At 40.7% G+C, this 19,923-nt stretch overlaps 1 protein-coding gene across 1 annotated transcript; it reads left to right on the forward strand.

The window, feature by feature from the left end:
* Positions 1-1,469: 1,469 nt before the first annotated feature.
* Positions 1,470-19,220, forward strand: grm2a (glutamate receptor, metabotropic 2a). The gene is made up of 5 exons (XM_054617006.1): positions 1,470-1,997; positions 11,336-12,173; positions 13,579-14,642; positions 18,421-18,598; positions 19,147-19,220. Exons 1-5 carry the CDS (start codon positions 1,470-1,472, stop codon positions 19,218-19,220), a joined length of 2,682 nt encoding a protein of 893 aa, XP_054472981.1.
* Positions 19,221-19,923: the final 703 nt, after the last annotated feature.

Here is a 19,923-nt window from a genome sequence, read left to right on the forward strand (position 1 = left end):
GGGGTTCAATGTGGGCCTAGAGTAATCGGAGAGGCAGTTTGACATGATTAACAGTACTGCAGAATAGACTTACTGCTCATTAAACATCAATATGTGCAGTAACTTGCACAGACATTTCACCTATTTTTTCTTTCTTCTAGCTCCAGAGAATCCATCTTGCTGACCCTAACCTCTAGCCTGTCACTATCAGTCCTCTATTAGTATTAGGTCAAATAAACCAAACAGTAAATGCCTTTATAATTCAAGGACATAGCCTAATTATTTGCATTTGCTGTGTTTTCCTAATGACACTGATACCCCAGAATGCACAGTTTGTCTCAATGTGTGTCACTTCTGTTTTACTAACGTGTTTTTTTTAGCTGGGAATGAGAAATGCTCACATTATTTTGGATTTGCATCTCGCCTTGTATTGAAAATAAATAATGTACCACATTAGAGACAGCGAAACAAATTAATTAGTTGCTCTAGATACAATCACACAAATTCAATCTGTTGGCAACAAAATTAATTTGTATGCTTGAAATATAGTTCAATACTTTGTCTCCTTTTATTTGGAGTTTTGCTTTTGTTGTGCATAAATCGTGTTTTTGTAGGACTGTGTGAGCAGTTAATGTGATTTGACAAACAATCCTTGGGGACATGATTTGTTATCTCTGTAGACTTTCGGTGTACAGGAGCATGTGCACATGTGATTATAAAAGAGTTGTACAATCATCTGCCTTAGAAGGGAAATAACTTGAGGTCAGTCAGACAATGAAACAGGAGGACAAATGGGGTTTCAAAATAAAACACACACACACACACACACACACACACACACACACACACACACACACACACACACACACACACACACACACACACACACACACACATACACACACATACTCACAATGAAGGCTTGACTTTGTAATGCTTGAAAACATGAGAAAACCATTTGGAGAATAATTCTGTTGTCCTCAGTGAACTCTGCTCTGATGGTGAACTCATCTTGTTCATTAGTTTACACCTGTTGTGTAGAAGCACTTGTGGTGACTACTAATAATGACTGGTCTTTATTTTTTTTCTGTCTTGTATATCACTTCCATCATCAATAAGCAGAGAAGGAAACAAATATTTACTCACTTGAGCAGATCATGTCAAATATTTCCATGGGACGAGTCAGTCTCTGGCCGACACAATGTATGTGAGACAAAGTGATCATTGTGCTCTACCTCAAAGGCTTTGACTGATTTTCTCTCTGTTTGATCTGCAGGCTGTAATCTACAAAAAAACTCTGAAGAAGAGAAGGACGAAGAGGATGGGGCTGATGCTGTAAATGGCCTCTGTCAGAATAAAAACATTGGTGCTTTGAGATCTGATGCTACTGCTCCTTACTGTTCTTTTCTTCAGAGCCGCCGTCATCAAAAGCAGACTAGACGCTGACCAGAAACCACAAGCAGGACGCTGACCTTGTTTTGCCCAGGGATATGTCATTGGGGAAATCCCCTGTGTTGGGGGTGCGCCCTGTGCCCCGACCCTTCTTGCTGTCCCACCTCAGCCTGCTATGCCTATGTGTGTCCCTCTTTGCCCAGGCTCCCCAGGGTTTGCCTGTGGTAGGTTATAGCACTGACACCAAAAGGGAGATCACACTGGACGGAGATTTGATGATTGGCGGCCTGTTCCCTGTGCACCAGAAGGGTGAGGGAGCAGAGGACTGTGGGAAGATCAATGCTCAGAGAGGGATCCAGAGACTGGAGGCCATGCTGCTGGCACTAGATGAAATCAACAAGAATGAGCGCATCCTGCCTGGGATCAGACTGGGAGCTCACATACTGGACACTTGCTCTAAGGACACCTACGCTCTAGAGCAGTCTCTGGAGTTTGTCAGGGCCTCCCTCACCAAAGTGGATGACAGTGAGTACACGTGCCCCGATGGCTCCTATGCCATCCACGATGACGTCCCTCTGGCTATCTCCGGGGTGATAGGAGGCTCCTACAGTGATGTCTCCATTCAGGTAGGAACTCATGTCTATCTGCAAAATAATAATTGAGTTTCAGTTTGTCGTTGAAGATCATCTTAGTTTAATGACATTAGATGAGTTGGTAAAAAGCTGCATTCATTTTATCAGACGAGTGCGATTACAAAAGGTGTACTTTGGCACTATCAGCAGCTCCTGAGAGAGAGCGACAGAGAGAGAAGGGAGTACAAGCAAGAGCGAGAGCGTGATGGATGGTAATATAACTGTCCATTTAGACTTAAGTACCATGTGCAATTACCCCTTGCGAGATGTTAACACAGGGACTTAATGAGTATCGGTTCCGCAAGGAGGATCTGTTTACCTGTACGCCCATGTGCTTGGCTGATCTAATTTAGAAGATCTCTTTCTCTTTCCCCGGTAATTCACACCTCGGCAGCAATCCTGTCAGAGGCAGACATGCTACAGATGTTGTGCTCGGGACAGGATGACAGGATGACTAGTGACGGCATGATTAGTCTCAGCAGCGGTGCTCCATTCGCCTCGCTCAAGCTGACAGGATGAAAGTTCTGCTAATTGGGTCTCCAAATGTTCAGCTGTGATATGGCTGCCACATCAGTGTAATTTCAACTCATTGTGAAAAGAGATGGTGTGTCTTGTGGAAATGAGATTGGTAAATACCCGCAAATATACATGCCTTATAGCATTAAGTTAAACTTGGCTCATCCTGGCTCAGTCAGCCAGAATAATGTGTCTGCTGTCTCGGATGAAGAGTATGGCTCACCTCACTCAAGACGTTCAGCCTCATGCTCCAGATATCTGCTTGTTTGTAGACAGAAACACACCTCTGCCCGTCCGGAAATAGAATAATCGGCTTCAGATCATTGAGAAACCATAGATACTGTAGGAACCAATATTGCCGCTATGTTTTCAGCTCCCCAAGTGGGTACTTCAGGACAATGGACTAGCAGTGGCATCCTTCCATACGTTTTAGTCATGATTTGTAGGAAACAGTAGCCATTATTGGACAATAAATGAATCACAGTAAATAGCTGCTTCAGTGTCTTTCTGCTGCCATACACATTTTCGTAGGGAAAAGTGGACACTCGGAAACCCTGGTCATGCTTTGTAGAGTTTGAAGCAGTGTGTTGAAAATTAAATGATATATATACTTTTATTTGAATGATTAAATTAAACTGTACTATCAAAAGTATGTTAGATTTAATTCTCCAAGATTGGAGAGGAACTCTGCAAACATCTCTGTTTTCTGTAAAACAAATGTTTAGGTCCCCCTGCTGACAAAACACGATGCCAAACATACAGTACAGTGCAATGATACATTATACTGTTAGAGAGCCCGTGGGAAATGGTTTTAGAGGAGGATTCAGAGCACCTACATTGGGATTCCTGGTGAAAAGGACAGTTTGGAAATAAAGGATTTGATAAACGAGCTTTAATTTTAGTGAAACCTTGCGTGTGGGGCTGCTCAGAGAGTGCCCTTGTCTTGTGGTAATTTATGGATGTACTATTACGAGCCAGAGGTCTGAGGTCTGCCCTATTCTCACTGAATCTTCCTCATCAGAAGAATTGCACCACAGGACACATTAACCCTTTCCCACCGTGAATTATCCTCTATATTGTAAAGCAGTTTGGTTATGAGGTCTGGTGGCTCTCGCTCTTTCTGTTGGCCTTTTGGTGAGCAGATAATCATTAAAGACAACTACACTAAGCTGTCTGTTTTAAAATCACTTTCTTGCTTTTTTAAATGAATTATTTTCCTTGCCACGCATCTATCCTTCATGATGTTTTTAAGATTTGCTGTGTGAGATGTGCCCTTTGGATACAAGGGGTACCTGCATTTTCGGGGGTAATGCTACTACACAAAGACATGCATTTGGGGCATGTGAATGTGTGGCATTTATGTGTTGCCGCTGGTTGTTGCTCTGCAGGTACCATCTTCACAAAATGTTTCTGTCCTTTGTTTCTGCCTTGTTTGTGCATAATCTATAGCCAGTCAGACCTTTGAGTGAACCAGCCTGGCTGTGTGAAAGGTTACCATGCCCTTCTGTGAGAGCGGCAGGCTGGTAAGTCAGATGTGTGTATTTCACCCTTGGGGCAAGGCAGTTACAGGACAACTAACAATGTTAGTTTAAAAACCCTTATTGCCATGGCGACATTGTTGGACATGGTGAACTGACAGGTGGTGAGAACGCTGAGTGCTGTCACAAAGAAGGAGCGTGTTGCTGTGCGGCTGGTGTTGTGGTGTGACAATCGCGGATATGTGGGCGGAGCTGGCTGCCGGCCTAGCAGTGCTGGCGTTACATGGGCACAGATTGAGTTAAGTGTGGAGGCGAAGTTCTATGATGCTCTCACAGGCTAAGTCCTGTCTTCCCCATCTGTGGTTGCTGCCGGACTGTCTGGTGGTTTGGCAGAGGTGTTCCTACACACAGAGGATGTAGAGGGGTTGAATGAGAGATCATATTTCACAGACAGCGACAGGCAGATATGAGCATGGGGGGAAAGAGATGGAGTGAGTCATCACAAACCATTTGACAATCAGAGCCTGTATCTTAAACAGTCACAGGGAGGTCTGTGATGCCATCTGGACAGTTTGATGAATCTACTTGGAGAAATATTCATGTGATTCAAGTGTTTAGTCTCGAACATCTTCCCTGTGGTCTATGTAAACAGCAGGTTAACAGTGCAAAGAGAGTAATGACTTTGTGATGACATGTTCAGTACATTCAGCATCTTTCATCATTCATTAAGAGTTGCAACACCAACAAGATACTTGTTAACCTACAGTACAAAATATTCAGTGGTATTGTTGCAGACTGAAAGCAAGCTTTAATCATAAACAGTCTTCAACACACAGCCTGCATCAAGTGTATGAACTTTTATGGATAGAGCTGCTTTATAGAGGGAACATTAGCCTTATTATTTCTCATTGTCCTAAAGGCATGGGTTAATCAGAGATGTATTATATTCCACAATTACTGTCCAGGAACATCAAGCCGCGGGGCCGGCTTCTGATTAATACATGGAAGGGTTTTCACTATTGTTACCCCGACAGCAGAGCTGTGCTGCTAAATATGACTCACTGGTAAGAGAGCTACCCCCAGGAGAAACATCATAATCACCAGGGCGCACTAGAGGAACAACACCTCTGGAATGTCAAAATCTCAAACACTCACCAAAGAACTCAGAAATGAAACACAGATAGAGGGCATTTCTGGATCCAATCTGAAAACAACCTACTATGATTTTTCACAGAAATTGCTGTCTGGAATTTAAACCTGTCTTTTTCCAGGGATGGAAGCTCTTATTGTATTATCGACTCCTTTTGCGAATAAATTGGAATATTTTAGCCGACTATCCTGGATGTAGTAATTTTTACTGATAAATGAGACTAGTGTAGACACACAAAATAATGCATGCAGGGATTTAAATATATAGATTCTACTATGAACACAGTTTCTTGACATTTGCAGACGAAACCTTGTGAGCAGAATAATAAGGTAAATTTATGGGCTTTCAGCAAGCTCAAGAATCTCATTTTTTATCCCCCACCAACAACCCTATTTATAGAATTGTCTTCATCTGTAGGTAGACAGTGCCAATCTCTGGAGCACACATGAGTCATACAAAGAATTTAAACATGCACACACATGACAGAATTCATGCCAGAGAGAACAATAATGATCAGTAAAGCCATGTAGTGAAAATGCATTATTCATGTATAAAAGTAAAGACTGTGCTCTCGAAATTCGTTAATAATTCACATGTGATTGGATTATTCAGTGCTTTGGCAGTTAACCCACCATTTGTGCAGTTGAAATACATATCATGACCACTGCACTGATATCAGATATGAACAGCACCAGGCTGTAAATTCAGCTGAACCCCAATTTGGTTTGTTGGGTTTGTGGATTTCGAGTTAACCTGATAACATGTTTAACAGGTTATAAACAAGCTTTTAGATTGAATTGAAATCTTAACAAGTTTCTTAATGGATCGCACTGACCATGTCTGTGATGTTTGTTTGACAGAAGAAAATTGATTGTAAAGACATGGTAATGCACACAGAGTCACAGGTGAAATAAAATAAATGAATGGAGGCAGGCAAGCACACGTCAATACTGAGTTTCTAACATTGTAAATGAATGGAAGTGCAGCCATAGCTTAACATGTGGTACACTCTGAATGGTTGCATGACTCTAGGGGCTTTGAAAGACTACTGCAGCATAAAGGAGATTGATATTATCCAGCAGGATGAGGGGGCAGGACCTGTTCAAAAAACATCCTTGCTCTAGGTATCCAACAGTTCACATTTCTACCCTGTTAAAGCTGTTGCCAAGCAACTAAATCATAAGAAATACACTAGTAATGATCCAGTGCATACTACATTACATGCTATGCATGCGCTGTATGTGCATGCCTGTCTGCTGCTCATGGATGTGTTTGTATGTGCGTTTCAGGGGGCTGCAGTGGGCAGTGTATGTGTGATACTGAGTGGAGCTAAGGACTTCTGCTCTGGGAATACAATGTTGTAGCTGTAGAAGCACACTGAGACAGTCTTCTGGGAAGAGCAGATGGGCTTTTCATGTTGAAAAAATCATGACATCTCTACAAAGTAGGCCTTATATTTCCTGGTCCAGGACATTCTCTTAGTATTATATGTTCTTTGCTGCTTTATATCTCTGGCTCTGTTATTTGACTATTGTCCCATAACTATGACCTTATATTCCTTAAGTCTTTCTTTCTCTTTAATGCATCTCATCGTTCAACAGTATGTTGTATGTAAACAGACAGAAACAAAGCAAAGTAAGCGCAATTCATGAAATGTGATGGGGATGAGCTGCATATCCAAAGCATTAATGCATATTTTAAGAAAGAAAATGTGTTTATATAAAATTTTGAATCAACTGTACCAGTAAATTCTACACATCCGACATTTGTAAGAGCAACATATTTCTATAACCTAAAACACTATGTTGGTAATTTTCTTGAGATATACAAATTTATGGTCTTTTATCAAGTTTTTGTGACATGTAAAAAGCTTCTTTGTTGTGTTATACAACTGTTTTTTGACATTTCACATGGGCAGTCTGAATAATTTTAGCACATGGTGTTGGCTGGTGCCTTAAGGGTATCTGTAAAAAAACAGTATACGCCAGCTAAAAAGAACATCCTGTTACTCGGTGTCTCAGCGTCAAATGCAGCTAGCAGGTCCTGTATGCTCTCATTGCTTGAAAGGAAACCACTTTCACAGTAATCTGCTCAGTAACAGACCCTCTAGTGCAAAGCCACAAAGGGCCACTTCTTAATGTTCTTAATTAAATAAGATGCTGGCTGATGCAGGATGATCCCTATAGCTAGATGTGTGAGACTGTAAGCAATACCACATGCTTCAATAATAAACAATTCCTACAGGGTGGAATGACATTTTTGGGAATCTGTCAGTGTTCAGAAACCCCTTATGGTTCATTCTATATTTGTAAAGCTCCTTTGTCCTTCCTTTGTAGTGAGAAAGACTAAAAAGAGGCTTACCGTTTGGTTCTTTTTAGTACTGTACACATTAAAAACACTAACAATATCACAAAGGTACTCAAACTAAGGAGAAAACGTTGACTGTCAGCAGGTGAAATAACTAAATTTACTTATGATTACTAAATTAACTACATAACTCAAGTTTCTATAGGCTGTCTACCGCTTTATACATGCATATATACATTAATGTACAGCAGTGTAACAGCAGAGACAATGATGCACATGCAGGTCTGTCTATGAGTTTGACAGTTTGTGCTGAAACTGAATTATGTTGCATTGACGTTTGCAAATCAAGAAGCATATTCTCACAGTCTCCTTAAAACTTGCAGCCATAGGCAGGAAGACACAACACCCTCCGAGCGCAAATTTCAGAATGGCAATTTTTTCAGGATGTAAACTTGCCACAGAAGCCCTTAAAGCATTGCATATCTCTCCCTCTTTTGGCTCAGCTTTTCTGGTGTCATGCAACTCACTCCTCTAGCTCTTCTTGTCTGCTGCCTTTGTCTTCTAGCATCTTAACCTCCAGGACTTTTGTGCTTCCCTGAACCTGTTACAGTTGTGATTCTTGAGTGAGGATCCAGGTGCAGTTGTAACTATTAGCATGGGGTCCCTGTACATCACTCCACCATGGGAAACAATAAGCCTATGAAAATGAGAAAGATCATGTATGATCATAGGTGGTGGAAAAGAAGAACTTGGTCCCTGACTTGGTCATGGAATCCATATCTTCATATCTGCCTCCTGATATCTACTAATGGTATCGACACTCAAAATGTGTCAGTCACTGGCTCTGGCAGGTGGCAGGGTCTTGGCTTTTCATATAAGCCATGTGTGCATCTATATAATGACTTCCAATAAGCCCATTGTATTAGTGACACGTCTGGCACAGTGGTTTATTAACCACATGTAAGTGGATTACTAATCTGGCATTCAGCTCCCTTTAATACCCTGAAAATATATTACTCAGTCACTACTGCAAACATAGCCAAATTACAGCAAAATTTCCTTTTTTTTAAACATTTATACTTGTGTTGAGAAAATGCTTTGAATGTTTAATGCGAAGTTGTACCTAAACGTACATGTACATCTGCTAATATGTTAATGCACCTGCAGTACATGTGTTCGGTGCCTTCTTTGTCTAGAAAGACTTAACGCTCTGAGATGGTTAAGACCTCCAGCTTAAGAATCGCATGCAGTCTTACTGGCCTGGATTCAAATCCCACCAGAACCTCCTCTATCTTCCCTACAGGAGCCCTCTCAGCCTTTCCGACTTGCCTTTGTGTTAAAACATACCACTGGCAACCAGAATGTGTCCGCCCTCCTCGAAGTGAACAAAAATGTCTACCACAGCAATTTAATGAAGTTGTGTTAACTTATTTAAAACCTCTCACTGTTCAGTCATCATCTAATTAATCGTCCTCAAGCAGATTTATCAGGCTTTAAATGATCTCTACCAGATCTGTTTGTGTGTTAGCACGTTTCTTACCTTCTTTAAGATGAAACTCTAACAGCTGGTTTCCAGGGGTGGAATGTAACTTAGTACCAATATTAAAGTACTGCACTTAATTATAATTTTGAGGTACTTGTACTTTACTTGATTATTTCCATGTTATGTCACTTCATACGTCTTCTCCTCTACATCTTCTTTTTACTCCACTAGAGTTATCTGATAAATTAACTTTGCAGATTCAGATTATTAAACCCAATTTATCAGAATGGGAACTGGTTTAGCGCTTTTTAATACAGAACTGAGTGACATGTAAGTCATTAATCATCATATAGTGTGTCACTTGCCACTTTAGATCATATTCCAATTTCATTCTAAGAGAGTGAGTTTTCTGATGCCTGCTGTTTCACCACATGTTGAGGAAGGCTGTCAAGGCACTTTAAGAAGGGGGGCAGTTTTCTACAGAAATGTGATTATTAGCCTGTCTGCATAATCAGGGTTTCTCCAGCTGACCTGAAAATCTCAGGGGAAGGCAACTTTTGAACTGATATGAAATGCTCACTCATGTGTTTCAACAATCTAGATTTCTATTTCGTATTTCAGTTGCTACACCACAGGCGAGTCAGAAATATCTCTTATGTCAAACTGGTAATTTTGTTCAACATTTTCTCTGTATGACATTGTTTGGGTGGTGGTAAAAAAAGAAAGGAGTCCAGTCGCTCTTGATTTCATTTTTTTGTGAAATATTCTCTCATTAATTCCAATAAATCTAGTGGTCCGGAAATCACTGCCATTAGCTCATTTAATATTCATCTCTCTGATCCTGCAGAATAACAAAGATCGCATGATTAATATCCATCGAGGCACATCACACAAGCTCTATTTCGATGTCTCAGTGCACTGCCCTCATAACATAACATTTCTTTCTACAATCAACACTTGAAATGATGAAGGCACTTGCAAATGACAAGGTAGTAAATACCAATCAATGAAGTGTCTGTTTATCCTGTTTGACTTGACCTGTCTGTTTGTTTGGCACATTTGGTTTACATTTGAAATATGTTAGCTGTTAGACAGCACTCCCTTCAAATCAAGTAATAAGTTTTTGTTACAATACACCTGCAATTTGCACAGGCTGCCGGAAGAACCTGTTTAAATTGCTGTGTGTGTGTGACTTTTAATTGTGATTTTGCTATTTCAGAGAAAAAAGTTTATTTAAGTAAAAAAAAAAGAAAAATTAAAAAAAGGAAATATACAATTGCAAATAATTTGTAGGAACTGCTGGCTAATTTTCAAGACTCAGATATAACTAAGATGGTGGGCCTTAAACCATTGTCCTGGAAAGGTTGATGTGGCTTAAAATAAATGAAAAGACTTCTTGTAAACAGTTCACATACAGACTTCTCCTGCAACTACTGAATGATTTGTAGTAATGCATAGTTCTAACAATTAGACGTTTAGAAGTATTTGGGTAAAAGAGAAAAGATGGAATTGCCACATGTGTTTTTTTTTACCTAAAAGTAGACTACTCTAGACTATTTGTAATGTTCAGCCAACATGAAAATATAAGACTGATAAATTAATCTCAGAGTTGATGCATTTGAATGTGAAATTCCGCTTTGATTTTCTCAGGAAACATTCATTGGCATTCAAGATGCTCTTCCATGAATGTGCTGGTGTGAGAGCTGGCATTATAGTCAATCACATTTAGGTTGGCATCCTTTTGAGTGATCAGACTGACTCACCCTGAGGCTTCCGCAGAAGTGCCTCGAGCAAATTGTGTCACGACACTGACAATCCCGATTACACAGAAAACGCAAAGTTTCAAGATTCTTTGATACTTTGACTTCCTTTGACTTCCAAATCCCTGCCCTCAACCCCTAGCTGTATCACCCTGTCTACTTATCTCTCCTCTCCAAAGCAGAGCAAGACCTTTTCTGAAAAGGTGTTCATTTTTGTAGTACAGTAAATTGTATCCACTCTGTCCTCCGTACACGTCTTTTGGTTAACATTGTTGACAGGCAATCCCAATAATTGTTAAATGCAGGATCTCGCCACTCAGTCAGCAGGAGAGTTAAGTTGTGAAAGACCCAGCAGGGATCCAGTGAAGAAATTAGAGACTGAATGGGGTGAGACTAATTGCATCTGCAGGGAAAAACAGAGAGGTTAACCACATTTATTCATTTATATAATGATACGCAATTAGGAAAAATCCCAAGGTTGGCAGGTGTAGGTTTTCTGTGAGTAATTGCCAGTTTTCCAACTAATATTTCATAATAATATGCTTATTGATACTTGCAGTGCCCTTAATGTTGGTTTATTGATACTCTGTGAGGACTGATTCAAACATAATCATTGTAGTGTCTTTCGCTTATTCCAGGTGGCCAACCTGTTGCGACTCTTCCAAATCCCTCAGATCAGCTATGCCTCCACCAGTGCCAAGCTCAGTGACAAGACCCGCTATGACTTCTTTGCCCGCACCGTGCCCCCTGACTTCTACCAGGCCAAGGCCATGGCAGAGATCCTGCGTTACTTCAACTGGACCTACGTATCGACGGTGGCCTCAGAAGGGGACTACGGTGAGACTGGCATTGATGCCTTCCAGCAGGAGGCTCGTGCCCGCCAGATCTGCATTGCCACTTCCGCCAAGGTGAGCCGCTCCATGAGCCGCTGGAGTTACGAGAACGTGATCCGCTCCCTGCAGCAGAAGTCCAACGCCAAGGTGGTCATCCTGTTCACGCGCAGCGAAGACGCCCGCGAGCTGCTGGTGGCCGCCAACCGCATGAATGTCAGCTTCACCTGGGTGGCCAGTGATGGATGGGGAGCGCAGGAGAGCGTGGTGAGAGGCAGTGAGGCTGTGGCCGATGGGGCGTTCACGATCGAACTGGCTTCCTATCCGATCCCCCAGTTCAATGACTACTTCACTGCCCTGCACCCGTACAACAACACCAGGAATCCCTGGTTCAGAGAGTATTGGGAAAACCAGTTCCAATGCAGCCTCCATGATCTGGGCTGTGGGAAGCACTCTCTGCGCGAGGCTCAGTTTCAGCCAGAATCCAAGATCATGTTTGTAGTGAATGCTGTCTATGCAATGGCTGCTGCTTTACATAACATGAGGCAGGCGTTATGCCCCAACTCCACCAAGGTGTGTGAGGCTCTTAAACCTGGCAACGGCAGAAAGTTTTACAGGGACTACATTCTCAAAGTCAAGTTTGAGGGTGAGTAAAATCTCAATAAAATAGTAGTATTACTGTGTTGCTGAACATATGAATACTCATGTTTTTCTGTTTTTGTGCTGTTGTTATTCTGTCATCTGTATAAAGCCTCAATATAATATAATTTACTTTCCCCAATTGAATGCCTACTCATGCTGCCAAATTAGGTTAGAGCATTTTCGATTTATTGTACCAATTTCATATATATTTTTTAATTTGTGCAAGAGTAATTCTACATGTTTGTACACTGCAGCTGCAGATGAGCTCTGTAATAATTTCATTTGCAAAGATGAAACTGTTTCCTCAGTGTAGTGCTCGCAGGCTCCATTTGTTTCATGCATCTTGACTAAGTGTGAAATGAAAGAGGGCTCTTCAATTTGAACACTGCAGATACTGATCATGCAAACATGACTTATTTTCTGCTTGCACTCATTTTCATTTTAGAAAGTTTTATTTATAGAAATACTGACAATTTAATTGATGGGAGATGGAGGTTGACCAGACTGCTCTTACCCAGCTGTGCTTTTCTGCTCTCCCAAATATGTGAAAAAGCACCTAAATTATTTTATTATCCAGAGACTTAGAATTAGATATGAGGCATACAATTAGTCAGTCCCTGCTGCAGGCATTACAAGACCCTAATGCGAAAACACACTAACTACACATTTGAAAATCGTTAGATATAATAGATTTTATGACTATTACATTTATGTGCTGCATAACAAAGGGTCATAATAATTTATAATATATAACATAGTGGCTGTTGAATGTATACTATTTTCAAGTATTCTTCCATACAGCCTGACTTTCATTTAGTAAAACAGAGTAAAACAGACAACACAGTCTGCTGTAGTATGGCACTGGCAACCTTGTGACTGACAGTTTGCTACCAGAGTTGTCCCGTCTGGGAGTTGTCCAAGTTTTCGCCTTACACGTCTTCACTGGTCTTCACAGGTCTTCACAGTGTGTTTTCAGTTCATGAAAGTTAATGGTAACCTTTTTGGTCAATTGTTTTTATTTTTCAGCATTTGGTTGTACACTAATTTCACCCTCTCAATGCACTTATGGTTGCAAAGGCAAATGGTGGAATTAACAAGCTAGCTAGCTAGCTTGTTATTTCCGCCATCCTTTAACGCTACACTGGTTACAGAAAAATGAGCACAACAGCGGATTAGTGGGCCCCTGGGTCTATCGGTACTACCTTGCTAACTCACCAACAATTCTTCTCTGCAGTAACATCTAATGGCCAAGCTGATGAGTGTTGTCATTATAACAATAAACATGCATAACAATAGGTCACAAATGTAACTAATATATTGATTCTGCTTTCACTTTGACAGATGTTATATTGTAGTAGCACTTATACCTGTTATTTTCTAACAATCTCTTGTTTTCTTTTCACCTTCAGCGCCATTTCGTCCACCAGACACAGAGAATGTAGTCCGCTTTGATGCCTTCGGGGACAGCCTCGGCCGTTACAATATTTTCCACTACCACAAAGAAGATGGACGCTATGTCTACCGTAAAGTCGGCTACTGGGCTCAGAGCTTGACCCTGAACACCAGCCAAATCCCCTGGGCTGGGCTGGTTCCCCCAACCTCCCAGTGTAGTGACCCCTGCAGGAAGAACGAGGTGAAGAGTATGCAGCCTGGAGATGTGTGCTGCTGGATCTGTATCCCATGTCAGCCCTACCAGTATTTGCTGGATGAGTTCACCTGTGCTGACTGCAGCTTTGGACAGTGGCCCCTGGCCAACCTGACAGGCTGCTATGATCTGCCTGAGGAGTACATCCGCTGGGAAGATGCCTGGGCCATTGGACCCGTCACCATTTCCTTTCTAGGGATGATGTGTACGCTCTTCGTCATAGGCCTCTTCCTTAAACACAATGAGACACCCGTGGTGAAGGCCAGTGGCCGTGAGCTCTCCTACATTCTGCTGCTGGGAGTGTTGATGTGTTATAGCATGACCTTCATCTACATTGCCAAACCGTCCACGGCAGTTTGTACACTACGTCGACTAGGCTTAGGCACATCATTTGCTGTGTGCTACTCAGCCCTCCTAACCAAGACCAACCGCATCGCTCGGATCTTCAGCGGGGTGAAGGATGGAGCACAGCGGCCGCGATTCATCAGCCCGGCCTCCCAGGTTGCCATCTGTGGTGCTCTGATCTCCTGCCAACTGGTTGTCGTGGTGGTTTGGTTGCTGGTGGAGACCCCAGGGGTGAGAAAGGAAGTGAGTCCTGAGAGGCGAGACGTGGTCACCCTCAAGTGTAACAGCAAGGACTCCAGCATGCTCATGTCGCTCACCTACAACTGCATCCTCATTATCCTCTGCACGGTCTACGCCTTCAAGACCCGCAAATGCCCTGAGAATTTCAACGAGGCCAAGTTCATTGGGTTCACCATGTACACCACCTGCATCATCTGGCTGGCTTTCCAGCCTATTTTCTATGTGACTGCCAGTGACTACAGGGTGAGTTAAGTTATAACTGTTTCATGAGTGATCACACAATAATCATAACACATGTTTCTCATATTAATGATAGTTACGTTACTTTTTCCAAATACAGAGATGGAATACATTTTGTAGGGATTGCTAAATGTTTTGTTCAGATAACTTTAGGTTCTCAATCAGAGCAGACTATATCCTAGCAGATAATGACTTCTTCTGGGGTTGAATTTGATTTTATATGCATAAACTCACAAACTAATCAGCAGTCAGCCATGTCTGTGTTGCCCGTGGCTGTTAGAAATATATATTCTTGATTACTGCATTGCTTTAATACTTCATAATTAGCTGCATAGTAAAGATTGTCAGGTGCTCCCCAAGGTAGAAACTTTAACAGCCTTATTTTACCTTTAAAGTTTAAATATTAATGAAGTGAGAGTAAATTATAAAATATGGATGCTCAAGTCATGGAGAAGTGTAACAGCCCGCCAAATATCTTAGCCTTCCCACAACAAAAACTCTGCTCTAGTGGTTTGACAACATGTATTCTAGGTTTTCTAGGAGCAAAGACCCATAAATAGTCAATCTTTGGTTCAAATTAACAAGTGAAATGGAGGGAAGACACAGCATCTCCTTCACAGGAAGTAATTGTATCCCTTCATTTCTATCATTTCTGCAACTAAACTTAAAGTAAGCCTGGAAAAATAGAAAAATAGATCGATATGTAGGTAGGTGGACAGCCAGATGTGTATAGTATAGTCAACAAAGCAAAATTGGGACCAACAAGATAAATAGGGTTCAGTCTCCGAACCTGCGTTCTGAATGAATGCTGATGGTGATTTGTAGACACAGTAATATACTGTACAGTGAATTGATGGAACTTCAGAGAAAAGGGTGGCCTGAGTCGAGGGCTTTTATTCATCTGGCATCATAACAGCGTGCCGCAAGAGACCGACAGAAGGGAGAAATACACAGAGGAATCCCCTGACACATCTACCTCTGCAGAAACATGGACCATGAGGACTGAACGTCCCTGAGTGTCCCTGTGCGTAGCTGTGTGGAATGGAGTGTGAAAGACTGGGATGCTGAGTCCCAGCTGTGCCCTCTGTCCTGGGACTCCAGTGAGGCTCAGAGGAACCCTTCATCCAGGCCCTCCAGGCAATGAGAGCAATTCACAGCCAGGACGGCATCATCAGTTAGACGCAGAGCTCCCCTTTGACCGATAAATAATTACTGAAGCAACTGACTTGGCACAGTGTTTTTCACAGGCAGGGACATATTTCTTGTGTTCTCCTTGTTTTACACCACTTTTGATGCAAATCTCCAGCAGAATAACAAATACAGATTTGATTGTGGTCTGTCATGAAATGTTAAAGTAAACTAAATACTACAGAGCCATGAATAACGCATTTGATTATAATATGAAATATTGAAGATGTTCTATGCAGCCGAGGGAGAGGGCTCTGCTCAAATGCCAGCGCTGGTCATCTCATCTCAGCAGAAAACTAAACTGATTAAACACCAAGAAAACACTGAAGAGTGTAGACGGTACTAAAATACATAAAAGTGCCTGTGATCTTAACCACCACTGCCTATCACGTTAACAGATCCTTTCAAGATCTGTCTGGGAACCAGCCTTTCCTAACTCATTTTCAATCTCCTTTAGTTTTTTTTTGTCTCACGCATTTTCAACATAGTGCGAGTATCTTCTCTTATGGTGTTCAACAAAGGAATTAAACCAGGAGGTCCCTCTCTACAGAATATACAGGAATCAAACTAGCAACGTAGCATTAATGGCAGAAAAACAATTACAGAGGTACATCATCTAGATCAGCTGATGAAACTGTGGGGATCAAGTATGACATGATCGCATGATATATATTTTTTTACAATACATGCTTATTAACCTAACTCATATGTAATGTCTAATCCAGATTACCAACATCATTACACCTATGAAATCTCAACAAATCACCCTCTGTGAATGATCAGTGAATGACTTGTGGGTTTTGTCAATTCAACGTCCATGTCAACCTACCAACCTGGCTTGTGGCTGTATCATCAAATAAAGCTTTTCAATAAAGGTACAGCCCGAATCCCAATAAAAGGAGGAATCTCATCTCCACTGTGAGGTTCTCTGGAGGAATAAAGCTACCTGAAATCAGCAGACATTATTTATATCTGAAGCAGCAGTACTATATCTATAAAATAAAGTAATACCTTCAAAGGTACAGAAAAAAACAAAAACAGGAGTGAACAGGAACAAGCAGAAACCATAGTAGCTATGCTCTGCATCCTGCTCTCCACACTCGAGCAGAAGACATCTTGAGAAATATTACTGCAAAAGCAGATTCCTTGTCCTCTGCTCTTCCAAAGCAACATCTTGTGAATTATTAAAACCACTTAACAGGTCATTCCTATGCAGCACTGTCCCCTGTTTTATTCAAAACTATTTCTGAATTAAGTAAAGTAGTTTAATGCTTAGATTATCAGGTGTGAACTGTCACTTTTCCTTTGTTTATTACCATTTTTCCACGTACCCAAATATGTAGGTCAGATATACAGTAAAGAAAAATTGTAAATGGTAGTTTTTCTTTTAATTTATATCTCAACCCAGGACCTGAGCACATCAGTGTGTGAACTGTATTTCTGAGGTGACATGAGTTGAATTTTAATGTTGAATTCATTTTACATGGCAGCCTCCAATACACGTCAAGGAACAGAGATAAATTCAGTGATTTAGTTATTTCATATTTACATGATACACTATGACTTTCAGTCAGTGAACACTGTGTTGCGAACACATTTATCAACTATATGAATATTAAATAATAATCTCTAGATATCAGTTAGTCCCTATCTTTATACAATTTGGAATTGTTGAATACTATAACGGTAAATAGTAATTATGTATTGTAAGAGAGTAAGAAACTGATAAATGTTTATATAAGATAATGAAACAATATTCTTTAAAAAAAAAATAGATAAACTTACTTTGTGTAACTTACATGCCCGCCTAAAGAAATGGGTGTTTATACAGTGTGCAATACTTGGTGCCCCCATTATTTTAATACCAACATTATCATTCAGGGTGAAAACAGACACCTGCTGTGCCTTGTGAAAATGGGATGCACCTGCTACACGCCACACGATGCTGGGCTGTATCCTGTTATCCAAGAAAGAAAAAAAATGAAATCTGTGCGGGGATGGGAAATGAAAGAGCAGACCAGTGACACATGGCAAGATTTGGATGAGTGAGGGACTAAAGGAGGGAAAGTTAAGCAGTTGATTGACAGGAAAATAAGCAGATCATTTCACACCTCTCTTTAGCAATCCCAGCTGTCTGTCCTCTGTTGCACCTGGCTTTTATTCTGAAATACAAAAGATGTCTTAATCATTTCTTTACTAACTATTGGGACCTTTTCTAATAAAAATGAATATTCTTGTACTGCCAAATGGCCTTCAACCTATCCCAATGTATGTATGATACCAGTTAAGCAAATTAAACACTTTCTGGTTGTTTTGAACCTCCCTCTGCCAGAGCCTTATTAGATCTAGGGATAAACAAAAGCTTAAAAAATGTCTCTGAAATGATCAATGTTAACACTTGAGCTGTTCGTATACGTTACTACTGGCACTGGTGTGAAATGAGGAGATGCTTTTATGGAGTATAGGATATCTCTCAACATTTTGGCAATTTAGAAATGTGAGTCTACTTTTCTGTTACATAAAAGCAAACACAAATTACTGAGTATCACTGAGTAATATCTGTGAAATTCTCATCTCTCTGTCCTCCCCCCAGGTGCAGACAACCACCATGTGCATCTCTGTCAGTCTGAGTGGGTCGGTGGTGTTGGGCTGCCTCTTCGCTCCAAAGGTCCACATCATCCTGTTCCAGCCGCAGAAGAATGTCAGTACTCTCAGAGTGGCCACCACCCGCTTCAGCGTCACCACTGGCCCAGGCTCCAGTTTCTCTCAAGGTACCACCTGATGCACAACAGCAGTGTTGCTAAGCTCATTGCCAAAAACAGTATTACATTAATCAAAACTAAACTGAATTGTGACGTTATAACATTATTCACAACTACTTCAGTATTTCTGCCATATTTCTGTCCCACCTCTAATACTAGCCGTTTGTATTCTCTTTACCTTTTTTACAAATCATGCATATTTCAGATCAGGCAAACCAGAAAGGTTGAACCGTTTGTATGTGCCTCTTTTTTTTCCCATTAGATAATCAGCTGGAAAATTTCCACCAGATAAAATAGAGAATCTTTCTGTCATTTCTATAAATCAGAAAAATAAGTCCAACTAATGAATTGAAATTATGATGTTAACACATACAAGCATAACTACATATCCCTTAATTTCATATAATTCATATCATGATTATCATACTGCTGATTTATCTGTAAGCATTAGATTAGTTCAGTGAGAAAGGATTGGTAGGGGCATATGGAATATGTTAAATGTTGTAGCTTTATTGTTTGTTAAATTAAAAATAAATTTGTTTTTTAACGTTTTGCAGCATCAGCCTCCAATGTTGTTCCAACAGTGTGTAATGGACGAGAGGTAGTGGACTCCACAACGTCCTCCTTGTGAACATCAGCTGAGTTCCTTTGCCAACATTGTAAACAGAGTTATATAATCACTAGTCTTAAATCAGGTGTCTCAGATATTAAAGAGGTCATACAGACGATCGTCCTGACTTTGTTGTCCTCAAAGTGCTGTGAGTACAATGTCCCAATTATTTTATTTTGTTCTTTGACTCGTAGCGATTTAAAATGAGATGCCAATAAAGTCGCATATAGCCCTCGTTTTTATTGAAGATTCTACTTGCAACAATGGAGTAAATTATAGTAAATCTGTTAAATGTAATATATACAAGACGTTTTTAATGTAGACTTTGGTGAACCAGTTTGTGCTTTCTTGTAATTTATGTAAATAAAATGTGTTTTTTATTAATACCAAAATTACTTATAGTCTGACTGTTTATTTGCACATCATCACAAGCTGCTTAACTTGACACTTTAAACAGAGAGAAAATGAATAAACCTTGTAGTCTTAATAACCTGCACACATTTGCCAAACATGTTGTAATTCCACATTGTTACATATTAAATGTAATTTAGACCTGCCTGCCTACTGCTGCAAGCAGATACATATCTGTAATATGCTGAATTAACTGCACATATAGTGCTTTTTGACCGCATAGCACAAATCACTCTCCACTTCTCTACTTTTCCTCCCATTCACCTATTCACACCACTCATACAATAACGGTGAGAGAGCTGCCATGGCTGCT

This window comes from Anoplopoma fimbria, chromosome 17 (assembly GCF_027596085.1).
Source record: "Anoplopoma fimbria isolate UVic2021 breed Golden Eagle Sablefish chromosome 17, Afim_UVic_2022, whole genome shotgun sequence".
Lineage (NCBI taxonomy): Eukaryota > Metazoa > Chordata > Actinopteri > Perciformes > Anoplopomatidae > Anoplopoma > Anoplopoma fimbria.